We start from the raw sequence: 20,462 nt of genomic DNA, 5'->3' as shown, positions 1-20,462 counted from the left end.
TTGCCACTACCTTCCGGGTCTTCCACTTCACGCGCCAGCGTGCTGGGGTGGGGGGGGGGGATGAGCAGATCACAGGAGCCTCCGTCCAGGGGGGACACTGAAGAGGACAGTTTGCCCACACTGGGTGGCTCTGGGATTGTTACAGGGGATTAGCAAGGAGTTTCATAGGCAGTCTTCGAAGAAGAAAGGGACGGGGCATTCCAGGCAGGGGCACTGGGTGGACAAAGGCCAGGAGGAAAGAGCGGGCAGGGGCTCTGGGGCAGTTTAGCGTGGGCTGAGCGTATCTGGCTCCGTGATGGGGGACTCGGGGTGTATGAAAGCCCTGGAGGGTGCTGAGGCACGTTCTTGGGTCTCTGGGGACTTTCCAGGTCTGTTGGTCATTCCAGGGATTAACTTGGGCCTCGTGTGCAGAGAGAGCCCCCGAAGCCTCAGGAAAGGGCTTGGGGGTGCATTTACTGGGCATCTGGGAGGACCAGACGCCCTGTCCTAGGAAGAAGGTCCCCATCCTCCAGGCCTGGGCACAGGGCTGTGCAAACCACCGCTGTCACTCCGGGCTGCCTCCCTGGGCAGGACCCTCTGGTGTCTAAGCCACAGTGAAGCTTGTAGGGTAGCCCGGAGCACACCAGGGGCAGCGCCGTCTGCTCACTTTCTCTTCAGAGGAGGACTTCCTTCTTGCTGAGCCAAGACTCGGCCACGGGGGCCTCAAGGGGCTGGGAGGGGCTGTCCAGCCTGGCAACTGCGAGCTGCCCCCCCGCCCCTGGCCAGGGAGGGCTGCAGCAGGCAGGGAAGGGCCCCAGGCCCCGGTCCTGAGTCACCCCAGCCCTGGCTGTCCCCGACCCAGGAGAGCTTGCAGCTGGACGTCATATGAGGCCCCGGCACAACGGGCTGAATGGTGGGCGGGTGTGGACAGGACAACCCACCACCTCCAGTGAGGTGTGTCCCCTTGAACTGTCCCCAGAGCACGTTGCTACAGAGCCTGTTGAACTGCTTTTGTCCCCAAGGCTCCCTTGATGCTTAGGACTGTTTGGCCCCAGACAGCGCCCTGTTCCTGTCCTAGGGAGGGCTGGCCACCTGGGCTAGAGGTCAGCTTCCCTCCCCCATCATTGCCTCAGAACGCAGGACAGCCCCTCGGCCCTCCCCAGGAATTCCCTGGAATCCATCCAGACGCCCTCCAAGACGTCTGCCGTGAGAGGCTGGAAGAGACTCCCTCAGTACCTGAGCAGGAATCTGAGTCCGCTGCTAACAGGCTGGGCATCCCTAGGCCAGAAAACTAACCTCTCTGAGTTTCCATCTCCCCAAAGAAAAAAATTTCAAACAAATTCCAGGGCTAGGGAAATCCACGTATCCACCCTGGGCTCAACTACCGCCCCCACCCCACCCTCCAACAAACCTCTATATCGCCATGTTCTTTCCCTCCTTATCCCTGTGGCTGAGAGGCGAGATCCCAAAGGACCTCTGTGACAACAGTGTGTGTGGTCTACCTTCTGTGCACCTGGGCTTTATCTAAATCATGTCCATTGGACTTGCTGCCTGGTGAGTGAGCATGGGGCACCATTACCTTCCTTCTAGAAGAGAAAGGGAGGTTCAGAGAGGTTGAGTCTTTTGTTTGAAGTCACACAGCAAGGAGTTGAATCCCAGTTTCTGGATGGTTCCTAAGTCCATGCCTTCATCCGTAGCCTGGTAAGAGACTGAGGGGGCTGAATTCTCCTCTCCTGGCAGTCTCTGTGTGTGTGAGAACCACCCTGGGAGGACAGGAAGTTCTCTATGGCCCCTCCCAACACGGATCCTTGTGCACATAACAGATGAGTGCCCCTTTTACCTGTGGTTCTGTTTTCCATGGTTTTAGTTCTTCAAGGTCAACCAAGGCCCCAAAACTGTTTAACAGAAAGTTCCAGAAGTAAAGAATTCATGAATTTTAAATGGCATGATGAAGCCCAGCGCCCTCCTCTCTCCCAGCGGGGCCATATCCGAGCTGTGTGCACACACTGCCTGGTTGTTAATTACTTAGTAGCTCCATAATTCTCAGACTTTAGAAACAATTCCAATGTCTTTCAACAAGAATGAGTAAGTAGACTGCACATAACTACAGAATGGAATAACATGCAGGCAATAAAAAGGAAGGTACTGTCAATAAGCAATGACAGAGTGCAGGAGGTCAGGCTCCGATGGCCACAAAGTCTTGGTTATCAGATGGACTCTCAGAGTATCAGCCTATGGTCATCTTTGTGCTGTTTGATTATTGGCTATTGTTGTTAACCTTTGGTTGTGCCTAGTTTATAAATTAAATTGATGATAGGATGTGCGTCGAGGGAAGAATATGGTACAGGAAGGGCTCAGCGCTACGAGGGGTCGGCGTGGTCTCCCCATGGACAGGGGGAATTACTGTAAAGACTTATCTGCGCTCTGCTGAGTCCCTACCTTGTCCCCAACCACGGTCACTGCCCCAGCCGGATCCTGGCAGAGGGACCTGACGTGGCAGAGGAGGATTACCCGGGGCTGGGAATGGCAGGCGTGGAGTGCGCGGGAGAGTTTGGAGCCGTGCGGGGCTTTGCTCCTCGATCTGCCCTCGTCAAAATTTCAGTTTCTCTTTCTCCACTTTTGGCTCATCTTCTGGGAAAGTGCAAGACTCTCCTTTACTCTCCGTTGCTGGGTGGCAGGGAAGGGGACGGTCGGTGCAGGGCTGTGCTGGGGGCTGAGTGTGGCCTTCTCACCCCTCAGTCCCCGCTGGGCTCTCCCAGGGGGGCAGTTTGAGAAGAAGAGACACTTCCTTCCACCTCCCAGGAGACCCAGGGGCCACAAGGCCAGACTCGGGGGCTCATCCAGGATCACCCCCGTGCTGACCACAGACTCAGTGCTCCAGATGACTGTCCCCAAAACTCAAAGAGGCAGGTCCCCAGGCAGCCAGGGTAGAGCTGGTCTTGGAAACTAACTTCATTCCCAACTCTGGACTGCCCCCCTCCCTACCCCAGGCTCCCACTCGGGCGGCTCAGAGGCACCAGGAGCCTAAATGCACCTAAACTTGCCTAAAGGCTCAGGGCTGTGGGGGCAAATGCCAGGTCAGGAGGACACATCCGGGTTCTCCCGCACTGAGGGAGTTCCTGGGTCCATGACATTTTATGCTAATCCTGAGATCGTCCCAGGGAAATCAGGACACATCATTCCCCTTTCACCCCAGGACCCCCTTCTATAGAAGTATAAGTATGCCTGACCCCTTCCTATGCCTCCTCTCTGCAGTCTGTCCCACCACCTGGCACTTAGTAGGTGCGCAGCAAATATTGGTTGGGTGAATGAATTAAGGAGCTTAGAGCCTACTTCTGCTGGGGATGGAACCCAGGGCCTTTCACATGCTAGGTAGCGAGTGCTCTACTGCGGAGCCTCGTCCCCAGCCCTGTTATTCTTGACAACTAAAAGTCGTGCGTATTTATATGTGACATACACGACGCGACTCTTTGATACACGTCGTGTTGTGCACTGGTGACCACAGTCACGCTAGGTAACTTCTCCATCATCTCTCCCGGGCACCTTTTAGTGGTGAGAACACTCAAGGTCAATTCTTTTAGCTAACTTCAGCAGTATTAACGGCGGGCACCACACGGTCCATTCGACCCCAGGAGTATTCCTCCTGCACAGCGAGACGTCCCAGGCTTTGACCAGCATCTCCCTCTCCCACCCCACGGCCCTGCAGCCACCAGTCTCTCCTGCGCTCACAGGAGGCTCAGCTCCACACGGCAGTGAGACCGCGCAGCATTTGTCTCAGTGCTTGGCTTATTTCACTTAACAGGTGTCCCCTGGATTCATCAAATCTGTCACAAGTGTCTGCACCACTTGTCCTTATCCACTCACCCATTTGTGGGAGCTTGGTCATTTCCATGTCTTGGCTACTGTGAACAATGCTGATAAGTGTGGGTACAGGTCCCCCTTGATTTCATCCCTGTGGACATATACCCAGACGTGGAATTGCTGGATCATATGGAAATTCCATTTGAGATTTTTTGAGAAACATCTGGTATTGGCTACTAGCATGGGAAATGAGAAGGGTCTCCATCTCAACCCCCAAGGGTGCAAGGTCCACCCTCTTCCTTCCTGCCTGGCTTCCCTTTCCCCAAGAGAGGGGACATTCTCCTCCTCTCTCACACTGGAAAAGGAGGACTCTCCTTTCTCTTTTGTGGGGGGGTCCCCATTTTCTTTACATTGAAGAAGGGTCCCTGTGCCCTTTCACCTACCCGGGAAAGGCCTTCACCTGTGTTTTCAATACTCACTGCACTTAGAGATTCACTCATTAAAGCCAGACCCAGTGGCATTTGCCTATAATCCCAGATACTCGGGAGGCCGAAGCAGGAGGATCCCAAGTTTGAGGCCAGTCTCTGCAACTTGGCAAGACCTTGTCTCAGAATAAAACGTCAAGAAAACACTGGGGATGTAGCTCAGTGATCGAGCTCTTGCCCAGCTGTGTGCAAGGTTGTGGATACAACCCCCAGTACAGAGAGAGAGAGGGAGAGAGAGAGAGAGAGATTGAGATTCATTTATTCATTAAATATTTACTGAGCAGCTACCGCTGCCAGGTTCTGGACCACACAACACAGCTATGAGCAAAGCAAGGCTCGCCACCAGGCTGGCATTCCAGGAAAGGGAGACAGACCATGAACCTGACCATAATAAGTAAATGATGCAGAGTTGAGAGGGTGCTGGGAGTCAAGGCGTAGAGCCATCCTTTCAGAGCTGGGGCTGGGCAATTGCTCTTTTCAACAGGAGGAGGTCAGGGACGTATCACGGAGCAGCTGAGAAGGGAAGGGCTGGGGGCTGCTGTTGCAGATCCACAGTCTCAGTTAGGCCTGGTTGCACCTGCACAGGTGCATCCTGGGGAGACTGAGGCTCAGCGAAGCGAACTGGGGAAGAGCCAGGAAAAGACCAGGCTCCAGGGCGGAGCTCCTGCCTGGTGTGAGTGGGGGTGAATGAACATGAGCACGTGTGTGCCTCTGAGGTGTTGGATGAGTGTGTGGAAGTCTGCGTGAGCGTGCATGTGAGCGTGCGATGGTGTTTTGTGTGGGCGTGCGTGTGAGTATGTGCACGAGTGAGTGTGCATGTGTGTGTCTGTGTGTGCTTAAGTGTGCACAGGACTGTGTGTGTGTGTGAGTATGAGTGTGTGTACGTGTGCATGAGTGTGTGTGCAAGTATGTATTTATGTGTGTGCAGGGGTGTGTCTGTGTTCCCTCCTCTTGCCGGAGGGTCCTTTCCTTTTTCGTTTTTTAAATGTTTTTCAGTACTGAGGGTTGAACCCGGGGGTGCTCTCCCGCTCATCTATGTCCCAGGCCTGTTCTGTTTTGAGACAGGGTCTTTGCTAAGTTGCCCAGGCTGGCCTCGAACTTGGGATCCTCCTGTCTCAGCCTCCCAAGTCGCAGCACGTCCACTAAGGGTCCTGCCTTTCCGGTCCTGGCTCAGCCCCCTCCCTTGGCTCCTCCCCTTCCAGGCAGGTATAGGAAGCAGCTGGTGCCAGCTCCCCTGAGGACCCTGCAGCCCCTGTGAATACAGGCCAGACCAGATGGGCAGGGTGGGGATGATGGGCTCTGCGTATTGCCTGAGGAGCCTCAACCCCCCTGTGTGTGGGGGGCGGGTGGGCTTGGCATTTCACCACTCTCCTGGGCCCCTCCCTGGACCCCTCTTCATTCCTGCCCTGAAGGGACGTGCTGGGGACTGCCCCAGCTGGTCCGGCCACATACCGCTGAGGACCTGGCCTCCCAGCTGTCCGGGGACAAATGCTATAATGCCCTGAGCAGCCTTCAGGATGCCCCCCACATCTCCCCTTCCTTCCTGCAGTCTCTGCCTCTACTTAGCTACTTCTACAAGATCTGTTCTGGGGCAGTCGTCTTGGGTCACCCTTCCCCACCCCCCAAAACACGGTGAATCGGGTCCCTGATTCGCATTTTGGTGATCCTCCGTAACCACAGAGGAATTGCTCGGTCCCAGGACCCACTCCGATGCCAGAATCCAAGGCTGCGTGGTGTGCTATGACCGGTTTTGCTAACTGACAAATCGCAGTTGTACAAGCAGTTGGCTGACACATCCTCGAGTTCCCTATTCTCAGATTCCACCAACAGCGAATAGAAAGTATTTGGAGAAAACGCTGCACTGTGTTGACCATGTACAAACTCTGCTCTTGTCAGTAATCCCTAAGCAATAGAGTCTGCGACTGTGTGCCGAGAGTTTCACACTGCAGCGGGTATTGTAAGTCATCTGGAGATGACCTGAAGCAGACAGGAGGCTGTGTGTGCGTTCTAAGCAAATGTTTATGTGAGGGACTCAAGTATCCGCGGGCTTTGGTATCTGCTGGGGATCCTGGAACAAATTCCATATGGACATTTAGGGACAATTGTATTTACCAGATACGACTGATGTTTTAGTACATGTACGCAATGTAAAATGATCAGATCAAGCATTGAGTTAATGCACCTATCACCTCACACATATCATTGTTAAACGGGATGAACTTTTAAAATCTACTCTTAACCATTCTGAACTATAGACTATTAACTACAGTCACTGAGCTATGCAAGGGATCTCAGAAACACTGTTCCTCCCATCTAAATGTTTTGCCCATTGAAAATGCTTCTGTAAAATAACAACTCTTGCTTCATTTAACACATCCTGATGTCTTTTATGTATTCTTATTTCTTGATGCTGCTTGCAGTCCACTATGTTGGATCCCTTTCTGCTTGTCTCCATGGCAACATCCCCAACTAATTTAGCCTGGACTAATCTTGCTACAGGAGCGGGGAGATGGGGTATTTGCAATTCCAGCACAAACGGCAGTACATTTCCGTCTGGATCATTCTTCATTGGGAGGTGGGGCGTTAGCTGACCTGTGTATTGGTAGGATGTTGTGACCTCTACCCACTAGATGGCAGTAGCACCCCAGTCCCCAGGTGTGACAACCAACTTCTCCAGATACTGCCAGATGCAGCTTGTCCCAGGACCTGGCCCATAGGAGATGTGCAGTGAATATCCGTTGCATGAATGAGCTGGAGGCATAAAGTCCCTCAGGGAGGGCCACTGGTCTACCTCTTTCTTCTCCAGAGACATAGCAGATGCCCTCATAGCCTCAAGGATGCTCTCTCAATTGCACTGGCCAAAGCAAAGGCCACACTTCCGTCACTGCCAGCACCAGTGTGAAAATTGGCAAAGTATCTCTGCAAAATATCATGCAGGCCCCGCAGAGAGCCCCAGGGCAAACCCAGCCCTCAGCTCCCACGGGGCTCCATAGAAACATCCATCTTGCCACCCCTCCCTCTGCAGCCTTCTCCATCCCCACAGTGCCCCCCGGGAGAGGCCTGTGCTTGCCAAGAGTGTCCACGGGCAACACCTTTCCAGCCAGGGCTCTGTCCTCTAACCTCAGCTTAGATGCTCTGTCCAGCCTCTCTCAAGTCCCTTCCCTCTTCAAAGTCCCGATGGCTCTCCCGGGCCATGTTCCTTGGAGGGCACATTGGAGACAGAACCATCCAATAGTGGAAAGGCCATCACCAGCAGTGACCAGTCCTGAGTTTACGACTCGGCCAGCAGGAGCTTCTGTGCTCCCATCCTCAGTGCTAGAGAGAACCTGGGTAGAAGAGGGACAAGCTCTTTCCAGCACCACTTTTTACCAGAAATGAGCCTCTCCCTTCTGCCACAGGCCGGGCAGCTCCTTCTTGGGCTGGTGGGTGGGAAGCCTACCCTCTATACCCTCTGGCTACATCTCTATTTCACCATCTGTCCTGGGCCACCTGAAAACCCTTGGTTCCCAGGTTCGTCATGTTGGTCTTCAACTCTGCTTTCGTACCCTTTGTTGTTTGATCTTTGTCGTCTCATCCAATCTATCATCATGATGGCTACAGAGCCACATACCCATCTGGCTCAGCTCCTGATGAGGCGACATCCTGAGGGGCCATAAACAGAACCCACGCACCACACCCACCCACCAAGCACCACAGCGTGGCCACACACAGCACAGAATGTCAGCTGTGTGTCCTGGTGATCTCGGGAGCATCAGATGGCAGGCACATCCCTGGCCTAGGAAAGGAATAAAATTCAAAATTCCAAGTATGGTTTCTATCAAATGTGTATCAGGAGAGCTGTTGCAAAGTTGAAAATCTGCACCATGGCAAAGTTAAAATATCGGTAAGCCAAACCGTCATAAGTAGGAAAGCATCTAGAGCTTTTTTTAAAAGTTGCTTCTCTTCTTTCTTTCTTTCTTTCTTTGCTTGATCTTTCTTTCTTTGCTGGATCTTTCTTTCTTTGCTGGATCTTTTTTTTTTGCTGGATCTTTATGGTTATACATAGCAGCTGGGTTCATCCCGACAAATTCAGACAGGCATGGAAATCAATTTCAGTTCATGATGACCCCTTTTCCTCTCCCCACCCCCACAGGTTCATTATTTTAAAAATGATTCTTGAGTCTGTAAACTTTGTATGAGATTTGTTATTCCTTAGAACTATCAAGAGAAAAATGCTACAAGGTCCCTAGGAGTCCCGCGGTCCTGCCATCTCAAAGGAAGCCATTTTTATGTAGTTGTACTCTTACCACGTAGAAGCAAGTCCAGGAGCCCTAGCTTCCTGGTTAGGAGTTTTCAGGAGGAAGAATTCATGTGACAGCAACTGGGAGGGTGTTGGAAGGGTGTATTTGGACAATTTATTTGTTGCTGGTGACTTTAGTGGGTGAACGATGTGGAGGCTGAAAAACACAGGTCTAGATCTAGGTCTCAGTCCGTTTTCTGTGACTATAACAAAATGACCAAGGCTGCATATTGTATAAACAAAAGAATTTTACTTAGCTTACAGTTTGGTGAAAGTCCAAGATCATGTGGCCCCATCTGTCAGTTCTCTTGTGAGGGCGTACTTGACAGTGTTACAACATGATGGAGAAACAGATATGGAACCTCTGTGTGCAAAGGGGGCCCGAGCATGTTGGGGGGCCTTGCTTCACCACAACTCACTGTCTGGGGAATGGGCCACTCCTTCAAGAACAGCATCCAGGGGTAATGTGCTCCCAAGACCCAACCACCCCCTACCAGGCCCCACCGCTTCTCAATTGCCACCACCCTGGGGACCACACTTGCAGTACATGAAACTTTGGAGCATGCACTGAAACCATATCCAAACCATAGCACTGGATTCAGTTCTTCATTATTAGCTGTGTTTCCTTGGAAAGTGACTCTGCCACCCTGTGCCTCAGTTTCTCCATCTACAAAATGGAAATAATGTCATTGACCAAAGGAAAGGGTGTTTGTGAAGTGCCCAGCGTGGTCCTTTGACCTGTTCAGAAACAGAGGAGAAACTGAGGTATGGCTTTTCCACGCCAAGCAACTTTCGCCCTCTGTGGGCTCCCAGGGATTTCCTGCTAGGGCAATTCCATTCTTGACCCCCACCTGGAGGGAGCACAGACCCACAGGTGAGGGGCTCAGTCCCCCGAGACGCAGATGCCAACTGCAAATCCCAGCCTCCTGTTCTTCTGACCAGCTGATGTTAAGTCAGGGGTCCCGCAATCCCCTCCTCCTATTGGATCATTTGCTGTAACAGTCCCCAGAACTCGGGAGGTTTTCTTTCTGAGTTTATTCTAAAGAATCTAGTTGAGGAGCGTCCAAATGGAAGACAGGAATAGGGTGAGATCTGTGGGAAGGGGTGGGGGCGTCCATACCCTCTGGACGTGCCACCCTCCCCGCACCTCCACGTGCTCATCAACCTGGAAACTCTCCAAACTCCATTGTTGAACATTTTTATGGAGCTCCTACTACACAGGCCTCATGGACTAAATCATTGGCCTTCGGTGATTAACTCCAGCGCTCTCTCTGCTCCCTGGGTGACATCAAGACATAGGGCTGAGAGTTCCAACCCCCGGTGTACGCCCCATGTGTCCAAGAGGCTCCAGTCCCCAGCCATCCCACCAGCATCCAAAATGACTCTTTTTATATGTGTGTGTATGGTGTGTGTGTGTGTGTGTATATGAGTACGTGTGTGTGTGTGCATTTGTTATTTTTGAGATGGGGCCTTCCTGTGTTGTCCAGGCTGGTCTCAAACTCCCGGGATCAAGTGACCCTTCTACCTCAGCCTCCCAAGTAGCCAGGACTGTAGGACATGCATGTCACCGTGCCAGGCTAAAAGGGTCGTTTAACACTGGTGTTCAAACAAGTGGCTAATCATCCAGAATATGTGGAAGTTAGGCCTTTGCAGGTTATTTCTCTTAGTTCTACATATGATCAGGGTTCATTTTATATGATTATATAAGCATGGGATCTCATTTGCTCTGATTCAGTCCCCAGAACTTTCACTCTCCCTTCCCTCTCCCCTCCCAGTTCCCCTTCCCTCTGCTCCTTGGATCTTCCCTCTCTATTTACAGTTGTTTTTTTTTAATTAGTACCTCATGGCTGCACATGAAGGTGGGGTCCACGGTGCTACACTCCCTTGTGTACATGGAAAGTGAGGTCAGATGCATCCCACTCTTCTTCCCCTTTCCAGTCCCAACCCTCTCCCTCCCCCTCAGTCCCCCCCGCCCCTGCACTCCACAGATCTCTCTTCTACACAAAAAGCCTATCACTGGGAATTTCCAAAGGTCTTAGAGGCTTTTGTATCATGAATTATTGGGAATTAAGATCAAATATTATATTATATGAAAAGATGCTCAGGTCAAGAAATTAGAAGAGAATTGAGAGCTCCGTGTTATAAACTGGGGACAAAGATCAAATTGTGTCTTTTTCATGTCACAGTTATTAAAAGGACAATACCAGGAAGCCCCATGAGACAAGTTCTGGAGCCGCAGACACACGCAGCCTCATTGCACTTTCTCTGTATTCTTCTTACAGCTTTCTAAGAAGGAAGGTGTGGGTGCTTAGCTTGGTGATCCTTGTCGGTCCAGTGAATGCAACCTGCCTTTCACAGATGCCCGGGTCGGTGCTCTCTGCCATCAATTCTCTGCCTTCAGGAGCAGAGAGGACTCTGATCTCTCAGATCGTGGCAAGAGAAACCACCTGCTTTAGGACAGAGATGTGGATCACAATAGGACCAAATGTGGGCACTCCCTTCAGGACCTAGGCATAGCTTTCCACTGAGCAAAACAGCATGTACAGCAACACAAAAGAACCTTTCTCACATGTGCTCAAGAAAAAGGAGCCTTCAAGATGTCGTCTAAAAAGAATTCAGGCTGCAGTGTATCCCCTCTTGTGTACAGAGCATAGTTTCTTTATCCATTCATCCATTGATGGACACATAGGCTGATACCACATCCAGGCTGTTATGACTACTATTCAGCTTTTAAAAGAAGGACATTCTGGCATTTGCCAAAACACAGACAGATCTGGAGGATATTATGCTAAGTGAAATAGACACAGAGAGACAAATACCACATGGTTTCACTTACTTGTGGAATCTAAAAAATAAACTGATCAAACTAGAAAATACAATGGAGGTGACCAGAGCCTGGGGGTGGGGAGAAGTTCAGCCAATCAGTATGAGTGGGCAGGTATCCCATGGATCGATTTTCTCCCCCAGAGTCCAGGAAGCTGGCTCCTATCACTCCAGGAACTTGTAGAAGAGAAGTAACACATCAGCACTAGGTAGATGATGCAGGACCATTCAGAAGCCTGTGGGCAGGCGTGGGTGTGAATATGAGAGTGTGTTTGTGGGTTGGTGTGAAACTTCCCTGGAAATTACATTCATTCACAGTACAACTGTACTCTTCTGGTATCTATGAAAACCCTCTCTATTATGAATTTGAAGCTTTCGTATTCTTTTCTTCCTTTTAATTTTTTTTTCCTGAGGATTGAAACCAGGGTCACTTTACTGCTGAGCTACATACCTAAGCCTTTCATTCTTTTTTTTTTTTTTAATTTTGAGACACACTCTCGGTAAGTTAATGAGACTAAGGTGAAACATGAAACATCTTCCTGCCTCAGCCTCCTGAGTCTCTAGAATCACAGCCACCTGGCCACCTCTGGTGCACCTTTTTTACACTGTTGCATAATTAGAAACTAATTATGCATCATATACAGTAACTATTCAAGTATGTTTTGCAATGTACTTAAAACACTGGTATGGGCTATAAAATAGAGACTTTAAGGAGCTAGATATAACACAAAAATATCTTTAAAACCATGGGATTAATTATTATTTCTGAAACATCTAGACATAGATGTATAATTACTGTATTACAACTGTGTTATCCAATACAGTTATATTCAAGTCATGCTTAACTTTATGCAATTGGATAAGGCCAAAGGATATAATAAAAAGGGGGAATGAGGAGATACTGTAATCAACTAATTCTGCATGAAAATATGTGTGCGATTCCAAGGCAGTAATAATGCTCCTGTAAAGGTAATTTTATAACCATCTTGTAACATTTGTCAAGGACTGACACAGACAACTGCGAACAAGTCTATTGCAGACACCAGAAACGAGGCTACTTCATCCCCAAGTCTTCAATCTTGGGATCCAAACAACTTGGCAAATACCCGGCGGACAACCAGTCTGTTCATAAAAACAGTGCTTCCTCCTGGGAACACAGGACAACACAGGACAACCTCAAAGGATTCAAAAACATCCCATCACGTTCCCACTCCTGAAACAAATGCCCAGCTAACGGAAACTGGCTTAGTGCCAGTTACAAATACAACAGAAAGACTGAAAAACAGCCCAGAGACAAAACTGACACAGCGCAGTGCGCCCACGCCCCGGGATTCCAAAGAACCACACATGAGTGGGGCGTCCACCGTGACTACAAAGACAAGTGCAAAGACCCCAAGTTCTGGAGCAGATACCAAGACCAGGACTTCCGCAGGGGCACCTCTTTCCAAAGGAAGGGATGCAGAGACGACAGTTCCCACAGGGTCCCGGACACATTCACATACACCAACCACACACCTTGGGAACATGTCCTCTCACATGCCGTCCTTTGAAAGAAGCTCAACGGGAGAAGAAAGGAAAACCACAGGAGATTTTGAAAAGGGGCTTGCAACCAAGGCCTCTTCTGCCCCCGCTGATTCCACCCCAGGAAGATCCACGTCCTCCTCACCTCGCTCTACAGCCAAAGGGGAAGGCACTATGTGGTCCCACACCAACGCAGAGTATGTCACCACCACAATTTCACATCGGAGGGCCACGGCAACCAGGGTGACGGAGTTACCCCAGGGCACAGTAACAAACACAAGCTCTGCACCTCCAGACACCGCGCAGACCAGCGTGGAAACGGCCGAGTCTCAACCAGAATGCCCTCCACCGCCCTCAGCTAGACCACAACCAACTACGACAAGCAGTGCGATCAAGAACATCTTTACTGTCACAGAAGAACATCAGACCTCAGAGGAGGCCTCTCCATCCACCACCACTCCTGGCCCATCCTCAACTAAGAGCGCACTATCTGGAAAACTAAAACACACGAAGAGTTCTCTGGGAACGTCCGAGGTCGAATCTTCCAACCCTCCTACATTTCTCAACACTGGGGCACCCAGTACCTTGTCAGCTGGTTCTAGGGTCTCGGTCCACACCAACACCCAGCGAGGAAACATGCACACATTAAGGACAAACTACCTGCCCATCACCAGCCAACATCCAAGGAACGAAGCCTGGGAAGAGACCAGCCGAAAAATTACCATGGCCACTCACACTGCACCCACGAGGCATGGTTCCACAGACGCTGCAGAGACCACTGACTATAGCACCAAACCCAAACCTCAAGTACACTCCCTGGCCTCCCCAAGGTCAACGACAGCATCAGAAACCACTGAACACCAGGAAGTCACCACTAGGTCCCAGACACATTCACCGTCACCAAAGACCCCTCAGAGGAGCACTTCCTCTCACCACCCAGAACCTGAGACAACCACACCTGTGACGGCGGGCAGCCCTGCAGGAACTCCAAAGTGGCCCAAAACGAGCACTTCAGGGGTCCTGCCCTCAGCAAAACAATCCACTCCGTCCTCGCCTGGTTCTACAGTCCATGAAGAGGACACTCTGGAATCCAGAACGAACAAACAGGCTATCACGAGCCCCTTTCCCACCTCGACTGCCAATGGGACGGTGATTTCTAATGACACACAGGGCATAGGACCTGAACCAACCTCTGCCCCTCCACACACAGCCCTCTCCAGCCAGGACACCACCAGGTCTCCACCAGAATCCTATTCCTCACCCTCTGCTCCCTCACAACCAACCATGGCCACCAATGCTCTCATGAACCACTCCACTACCAAACACACACTTCCACACTCACAGAGGCACACTCCTCCCACCTCCTCTTCTGGAATTCTGTCCCCCAAAAGCAACCTCTCAGGGACACAGAGCAGGCCTGCGGGTTCTCAGGGGACATCCCATAGCGACTCCTCCCCTCCTCCTATACCTCTCCACACTGGGACACCCAGGTCCTCCACAACGAGCTCTTCGACCTCAGTCTTCACCTCCACCCTGCCAGGAACCACACAGGCATGGAGGACAGGCTCCCCACCCATCACCAGCCCACACACCAGGACCACTGCCCAGGATCATGACAGCCTGGCCACTTCCCAGGCTGCTCCCTCTCCACACACAACTCATGTGTCCACGAACACTGTGGTGACCCCTGCAGGAACCAACACACCGGGAAACCAGGCACACTCCTCTGCCTCTCCACACTCACTTCATTCACAGGAGACTACAGCACAGTGGACAGTCAGCCCTGGGCCACAGATATATCCACACTCACACTCCACCCTTCTGGGAAGCACTTCCTCTCACACTCCATTATCTCCAAGAAACCCACCTTTGCAGGAAAGCAGCCCTGCAGAATCCAAAAAGGTGACCCTGGTCAGTGCCTCCAAGACCCCTGAAGCCTCCTCCCGAGGAGAATCCACTCCCCCCTGGCCTGGGACTGCAGCCCCCATGTTCCTAACCACTGAGGACGATGTCCCTACATTCCCCAACACAGTCCCACAAGCTGTCAGCCAAGCAGTGTCCACTGGGACTGGCAGTAGGACCATCATGCAGGAGGTGTCCAAGGACCTCACACCAAACACAAGCTCTGCACCTCCACAGAGCGCAATAACTGGCTGGGAAACCACAAGGTCTCAACCACAACCCCTTCCATCACCCTCCGTTGGCTCACAACCCACCATGACCACCACGGAATCCAAGATCCTTTCCACTGTCACAAACTCTCTTGCACCCTCAGAGAAGGCCACCACTTCCAGCAGAACTTCTGGTCCAGTGCCACCTGAAAGCACCCTTTCTGAGAATCCAAGACACCCTGTAAGTTCTCTGGGGACTTCCCCTGTTGGATCATCCCGTCCTATTACACCTATCAACACTGGGTCACCCAGAACCTCCTCACCAGAACCTAGGTTCTCAGACCTCACCAACCCCCAGCCAGGAATCATGCAGACATCGAGGACAAGCTCTCCACCCATCACCAGCCTGCATGTGAGGACCACCACCCAGGCACAGAAGACCCTGGACACTAACCTGACCACTCACAGTCCACCAACAAGTCAAGATTCTACAGAAGACGCAGTGACCAGTGAAGTGACCACATCTGGACCTCAAGAACAGTCCCCTGCCTCCACAGGGTCACATCCTTCACTCAAAAGCCCTACACAGTGGGAATTCAGCACTGGGTCCCAGATGCCTTCACGCTCAACAAACACCCCTTTGAGGAGCATTTCCTCTCACCCTCCAACACCTGACAGAACCTCACCTATGATGACAAGCAGACCCCAAGGACCTCCAAAGGTCCCTCAAACCAGCGTTTCATGGGCACATCCTGCTTCAAACCCAGAAGGATCCACTCCATCCTCAACTGGTTCTACAGTCCATGAAGGGGGCACTCCGGAATCCAGCACAAACACACAGTCTCTCACCAGCCCCCTTCCCACTTGGACTGGCAGTGGGACCTTGATTTCTAATGACACACAGGGCATAGGACCTGAACCAACCTCTGCCCCTCCACACACAGCCCTCTCCAGCCAGGACACCACCAGGTCTCCACCAGAATCCTTTTCCTCACCCTCTGCTCCCTCACAACCAACCATGGCCACCAATGCTCTCAAGAACCACTCCACTACCAAACACACACTTCCACACTCACAGAGGGACACTCCTCCCACCTCCTCTTCTGGAACTCTGTCCCCCAAAAGCAACCTCTCAGGGACACAGAGCAGGCCTGCGGGTTCTCAGGGGACATCCCATAGCGACTCCTCCCCTCCTCCTATACCTCTCCACACTGGGACACCCAGGTCCTCCACAACGAGCTCTTCGACCTCAGTCTTCACCTCCACCCTGCCAGGAACCACACAGGCATGGAGGACAGGCTCCCCACCCATCACCAGCCCACACACCAGGACCACTGCCCAGGATCATGACAGCCTGGATATTTCCAGGGCTTCTCCCTCTCCACACACAACTCATGTGTCCATGAACACTGCAGTGACACCTGCAGGAACGACCACACTGGGAACCCAGGCACACTCCTCTGCCTCTCCACACTCACTTCCTGCACAGGAGACTGCTGCACAGTGGACAGTCAGCCCTGGGCCACAGATATTTCCGCACTCACACTCCACCCTTCTGGGGAGCACCTCCTCTCACACTCCATTATCTCCAAGAAACCCACCTTTGCAGGAAAGCAGCCCTGCAGAATCCAAAAAGGTGACCCTGGTCAGTGCCTCCAAGACCCCTGAAGCCTCCTCCCGAGGAGAATCCACTCCCCCCTGGCCTGGGACTGCAGCCCCCATGTTCCTAACCACTGAGGACGATGTCCCTACATTCCCCAACACAGACCCACAAGCTGTCAGCCAAGCAGTGTCCACTGGGACTGGCAGTAGGACCATCATGCAGGAGGTGTCCAAGGACCTCACACCAAACACAAGCTCTGCACCTCCACAGAGCGCAATAACTGGCTGGGAAACCACAAGGTCTCAACCACAACCCCTTCCATCACCCTCCGTTGGCTCACAACCCACCATGACCACCACGGAATCCAAGATCCTTTCCACTGTCACAAACTCTCTTGCACCCTCAGAGAAGGCCACCACTTCCAGCAGAACTTCTGGTCCAGTGCCACCTGAAAGCACCCTTTCTGAGAATCCAAGACACCCTGTAAGTTCTCTGGGGACTTCCCCTGTTGGATCATCCCGTCCTATTACACCTCTCAACACTGGGTCACCCAGAACCTCCTCACCAGGACCTACGTTCTCAGACCTCACCAGCCCGCAGCCAGGAATCATGCAGACATCGAGGACAAGCTCTCCACCCATCTCCAGCCTGCATGTGAGGACCACCACCCAGGCACAGAAGACCCTGGACACTAACCTGACCACTCACAGTCCACCAACAAGTCAAGTTTCCACAGAAGAGGCAGTGACCAGTGAACAGACCACATCTGTACCCCAAGAACAGTCCCCTGCCTCCACAGGGTCACATCCTTCACTCAAAAGCCCTACACAGTGGGAATTCAGCACTGGGTCCCAGATGCCTTCACGCTCAGCAAACACCCCTCTGAGGAGCATTTCCTCTCACCCTCCAACACCTGAGAGAACCTCACCTATGATGACAAGCAGACCCCAAGGACCTCCAAAGGTCCCTCAAACCAGCGTTTCATGGGCACATCCTGCTTCAAACCCAGAAGGATCCAGTCCCTATTCACCTGGATCCACAGACCATAAAGAAGACACTACGCAATCCAGCACCAACACACAGTATGTCACCAGCCCCCTTCCCACTTGGACTGGCAGTGGGACCTTGATTTCTAATGACACACAGGGCATAGGACCTGAACCAACCTCTGCCCCTCCACACACAGCCCTCTCCAGCCAGGACACCACCAGGTCTCCACCAGAATCCTTTTCCTCACCCTCTGCTCCCTCACAACCAACCATGGCCACCAATGCTCTCAAGAACCACTCCACTACCAAACACACACTTCCACACTCACAGAGGGACACTCCTCCCACCTCCTCTTCTGGAACTCTGTCCCCCAAAAGCAACCTCTCAGGGACACAGAGCAGGCCTCCTGGTTCTCAGGGGACATCCCATAGTGTCTCCTCCCCTCCTCCTACAGCTCCCCACAGTGGGACACCCAGGTCCTCCACAACGAGCTCTTCGACCTCAGTCCTCTCCACCACCCTGCCAGGAACCACACAGGCATGGAGGACAGGCTCCCCGCCCACCACCAGCCCACACACCAGGACCACTGCCCAGGACCACGACAGCCTGGATATTTCCAGGGCTTCTCCCTCTCCACACACAACTCATGTGTCCATGAACACTGCAGTGACACCTGCAGGAACGACCACACTGGGAACCCAGGCACACTCCTCTGCCTCTCCACACTCACTTCCTGCACAGGAGACTGCTGCACAGTGGACAGTCAGCCCTGGGCCACAGATATTTCCGCACTCACACTCCACCCTTCTGGGGAGCACCTCCTCTCACACTCCATTATCTCCAAGAAACCCACCTTTGCAGGAAAGCAGCCCTGCAGAATCCACAAAGGTGACCCTGCTCAGTGCCTCCAAGACCCCTGGAAACTCCTCCCCAAGAGAATCCACTCCCCCCTGGCCTGGGTCTCCAGCCCTTTTGCTCCTCACCAGTGAGGATGGGATCTCTCCATTGTCGGGAAGCCCAGAAGCATCCACTGCCTACCCACCTGGGTCTCCAACACCCATCTTCCTCACCACTGGGAACCATGACCACACCTTCTCCAACACAGGCACACAGCCTGTCAGCCAGGCAGTCTCCACTGGGACTGGCAGTAGGACCATCATCATAGAGGTGTCAAGGGACCTCACACCAAACACAAGCTCTACACCTCCACAGAGCACTCTGATCAGCATGGAAACCACCAGGTCTCAACCACAATCCCTGACTTCACCCTCCGCTGGGTCACAACCCACCATGACCACGGTGGCATCCGAGAACCTTTCAAGTCTCTCAACGTCTCTTGCACCCTCAGAGAAGGCCACCTTTTCCAGCCACTCTTCTGGCTCAGTGCCACCTCAGAGCACCCAGTCTGTGAATCAAAGACAATCTGTGAGTTCTCTGGGGACATCCCATGTCAACACAGGGTCGCCCAGGACCTCCTCAGCAGGTCCTGGGTTCTCAGACCTCACCACCACTCAGCCAGGAATCATGCAGGCATCGAGGACAAGCTCACTACCCATCACCAGCCCACAGGCCAGGACCACTGCCCAGGCACAGAAGACCCTGGACACTGACCTGACCACTAACACTACAACAACGTGTCATGGTTCCACACATGGGGAAGTGACCAGAGAAGTGACCACATCTGGATCCCAAGAACAGTCCCCTGCCTTCATAGGGTCACGTCCATCTCTCATAACCACTGCACATCAGGTAATCTCCACTGGTTCCCAGAGGATTTCAACCTCACCAAAGATGCCTCTGAGGAGGTCTTCCACTCACCCTCCAACAACTGAGAGAACCTCACCCAAAACGGCCAGCAGCCCTCAAACCAGCACTTCAGGGGCACCTCCGGCTTCAGCCCAAGGTGGATCCACTGCCTCTTTGACTCGTTCTACACTTCATGAAGAGAACACTGTGGAACTCAGCACCAACACACAGTCTCTCATCAGCCCCCTTCCCACGTGGACTGGCAGTGGGACCGTGATTTCTGAAGACACAAAGAACATAGGACCTGAACCAACCTCAGCCCCTCTACACTCAGCCCTCTCCAGCCAGGACACCACCAGGTCTCCACAAGAATCCTATTCCTCACCCTCTGCTCCCTCACAACCAACCATGGCCACCAATGCTCTCACGAACCACTCCACTACCAAACACACACTTCCACACTCACAGAGGGACACTCCTCCCACCTCCTCTTCCGGAACTCTGTCCCCCAAAAGCAACCTCTCAGGGACACAGAGCAGGCCTCCTGGTTCTCAGGGGACATCCCATAGTGTCTCCTCCCCTCCTCCTACAGCTCCCCAAAGTGGGACAACCAGGTCCTCCACAACGAGCTCCTCAACCTCAGTCCTCACCACAGTTCTGCCAGGAACCACACAGGCATGGAGGACAGGCTCTCTGCCCATCACCAGCCCACACACCAGGACCACTGCCCAGGATCATGACAGCCTGGCCACTTCCTGGGAGGCTCCCACTCCACACACAACTCATGTGTCCACGAACACTGTGGTGACCCCTGCAGCAATCAACACACTGGGAACCCAGGCACACTCCTCTGCCTCTCCACACTCACTTCCTTCACAGGAGACTGCTGCACAGTGGACAGTCAGCCCTGGGCCACAGATGTTTCCATACTCACACTCCACCCTTCTGGGGAGCACCTCCTCTCACACTCCATTATCTCCAAGAAACCCACCTTTGCCAGAAAGCAGACATGCAGAATCCACAAAGGTGACCCTGCTCAGTGCCTCCAGGACTCCTGGAGCCTCCTCCCCAGGAGAATCCACTCCCCCCTGGCCTTGGTCTCCAACCCTTTTGCTCCTCACCAG

General features: G+C 52.6%; 1 protein-coding gene across 1 annotated transcript in view; it reads left to right on the top strand.

Annotated features, from left to right (window-relative positions):
- LOC125619016 (mucin-2-like) overlaps window positions 1–19,424 on the top strand; it is a 20,281-nt gene extending 857 nt beyond the window's left edge. Inside the window, exons 2-4 of the mRNA XM_048811116.1 lie at window positions 12,371–16,901; window positions 18,579–18,739; window positions 19,363–19,424. Of these exons, the coding sequence (XP_048667073.1) occupies window positions 12,371–16,901; window positions 18,579–18,739; window positions 19,363–19,424 (4,754 nt within the window). The remainder of the gene's footprint in view (window positions 1–12,370; window positions 16,902–18,578; window positions 18,740–19,362) is intronic.
- The last annotated feature ends 1,038 nt before the right edge of the window (window positions 19,425–20,462 follow it).

Source organism: Marmota marmota, unplaced genomic scaffold, assembly GCF_001458135.2.
Source record: "Marmota marmota marmota unplaced genomic scaffold, marMar, whole genome shotgun sequence".
Lineage (NCBI taxonomy): Eukaryota > Metazoa > Chordata > Mammalia > Rodentia > Sciuridae > Marmota > Marmota marmota.
The sequence above is the reverse complement of the archived record's forward strand: the minus strand, read 5'-3'. Positions and strand labels throughout refer to the sequence as shown.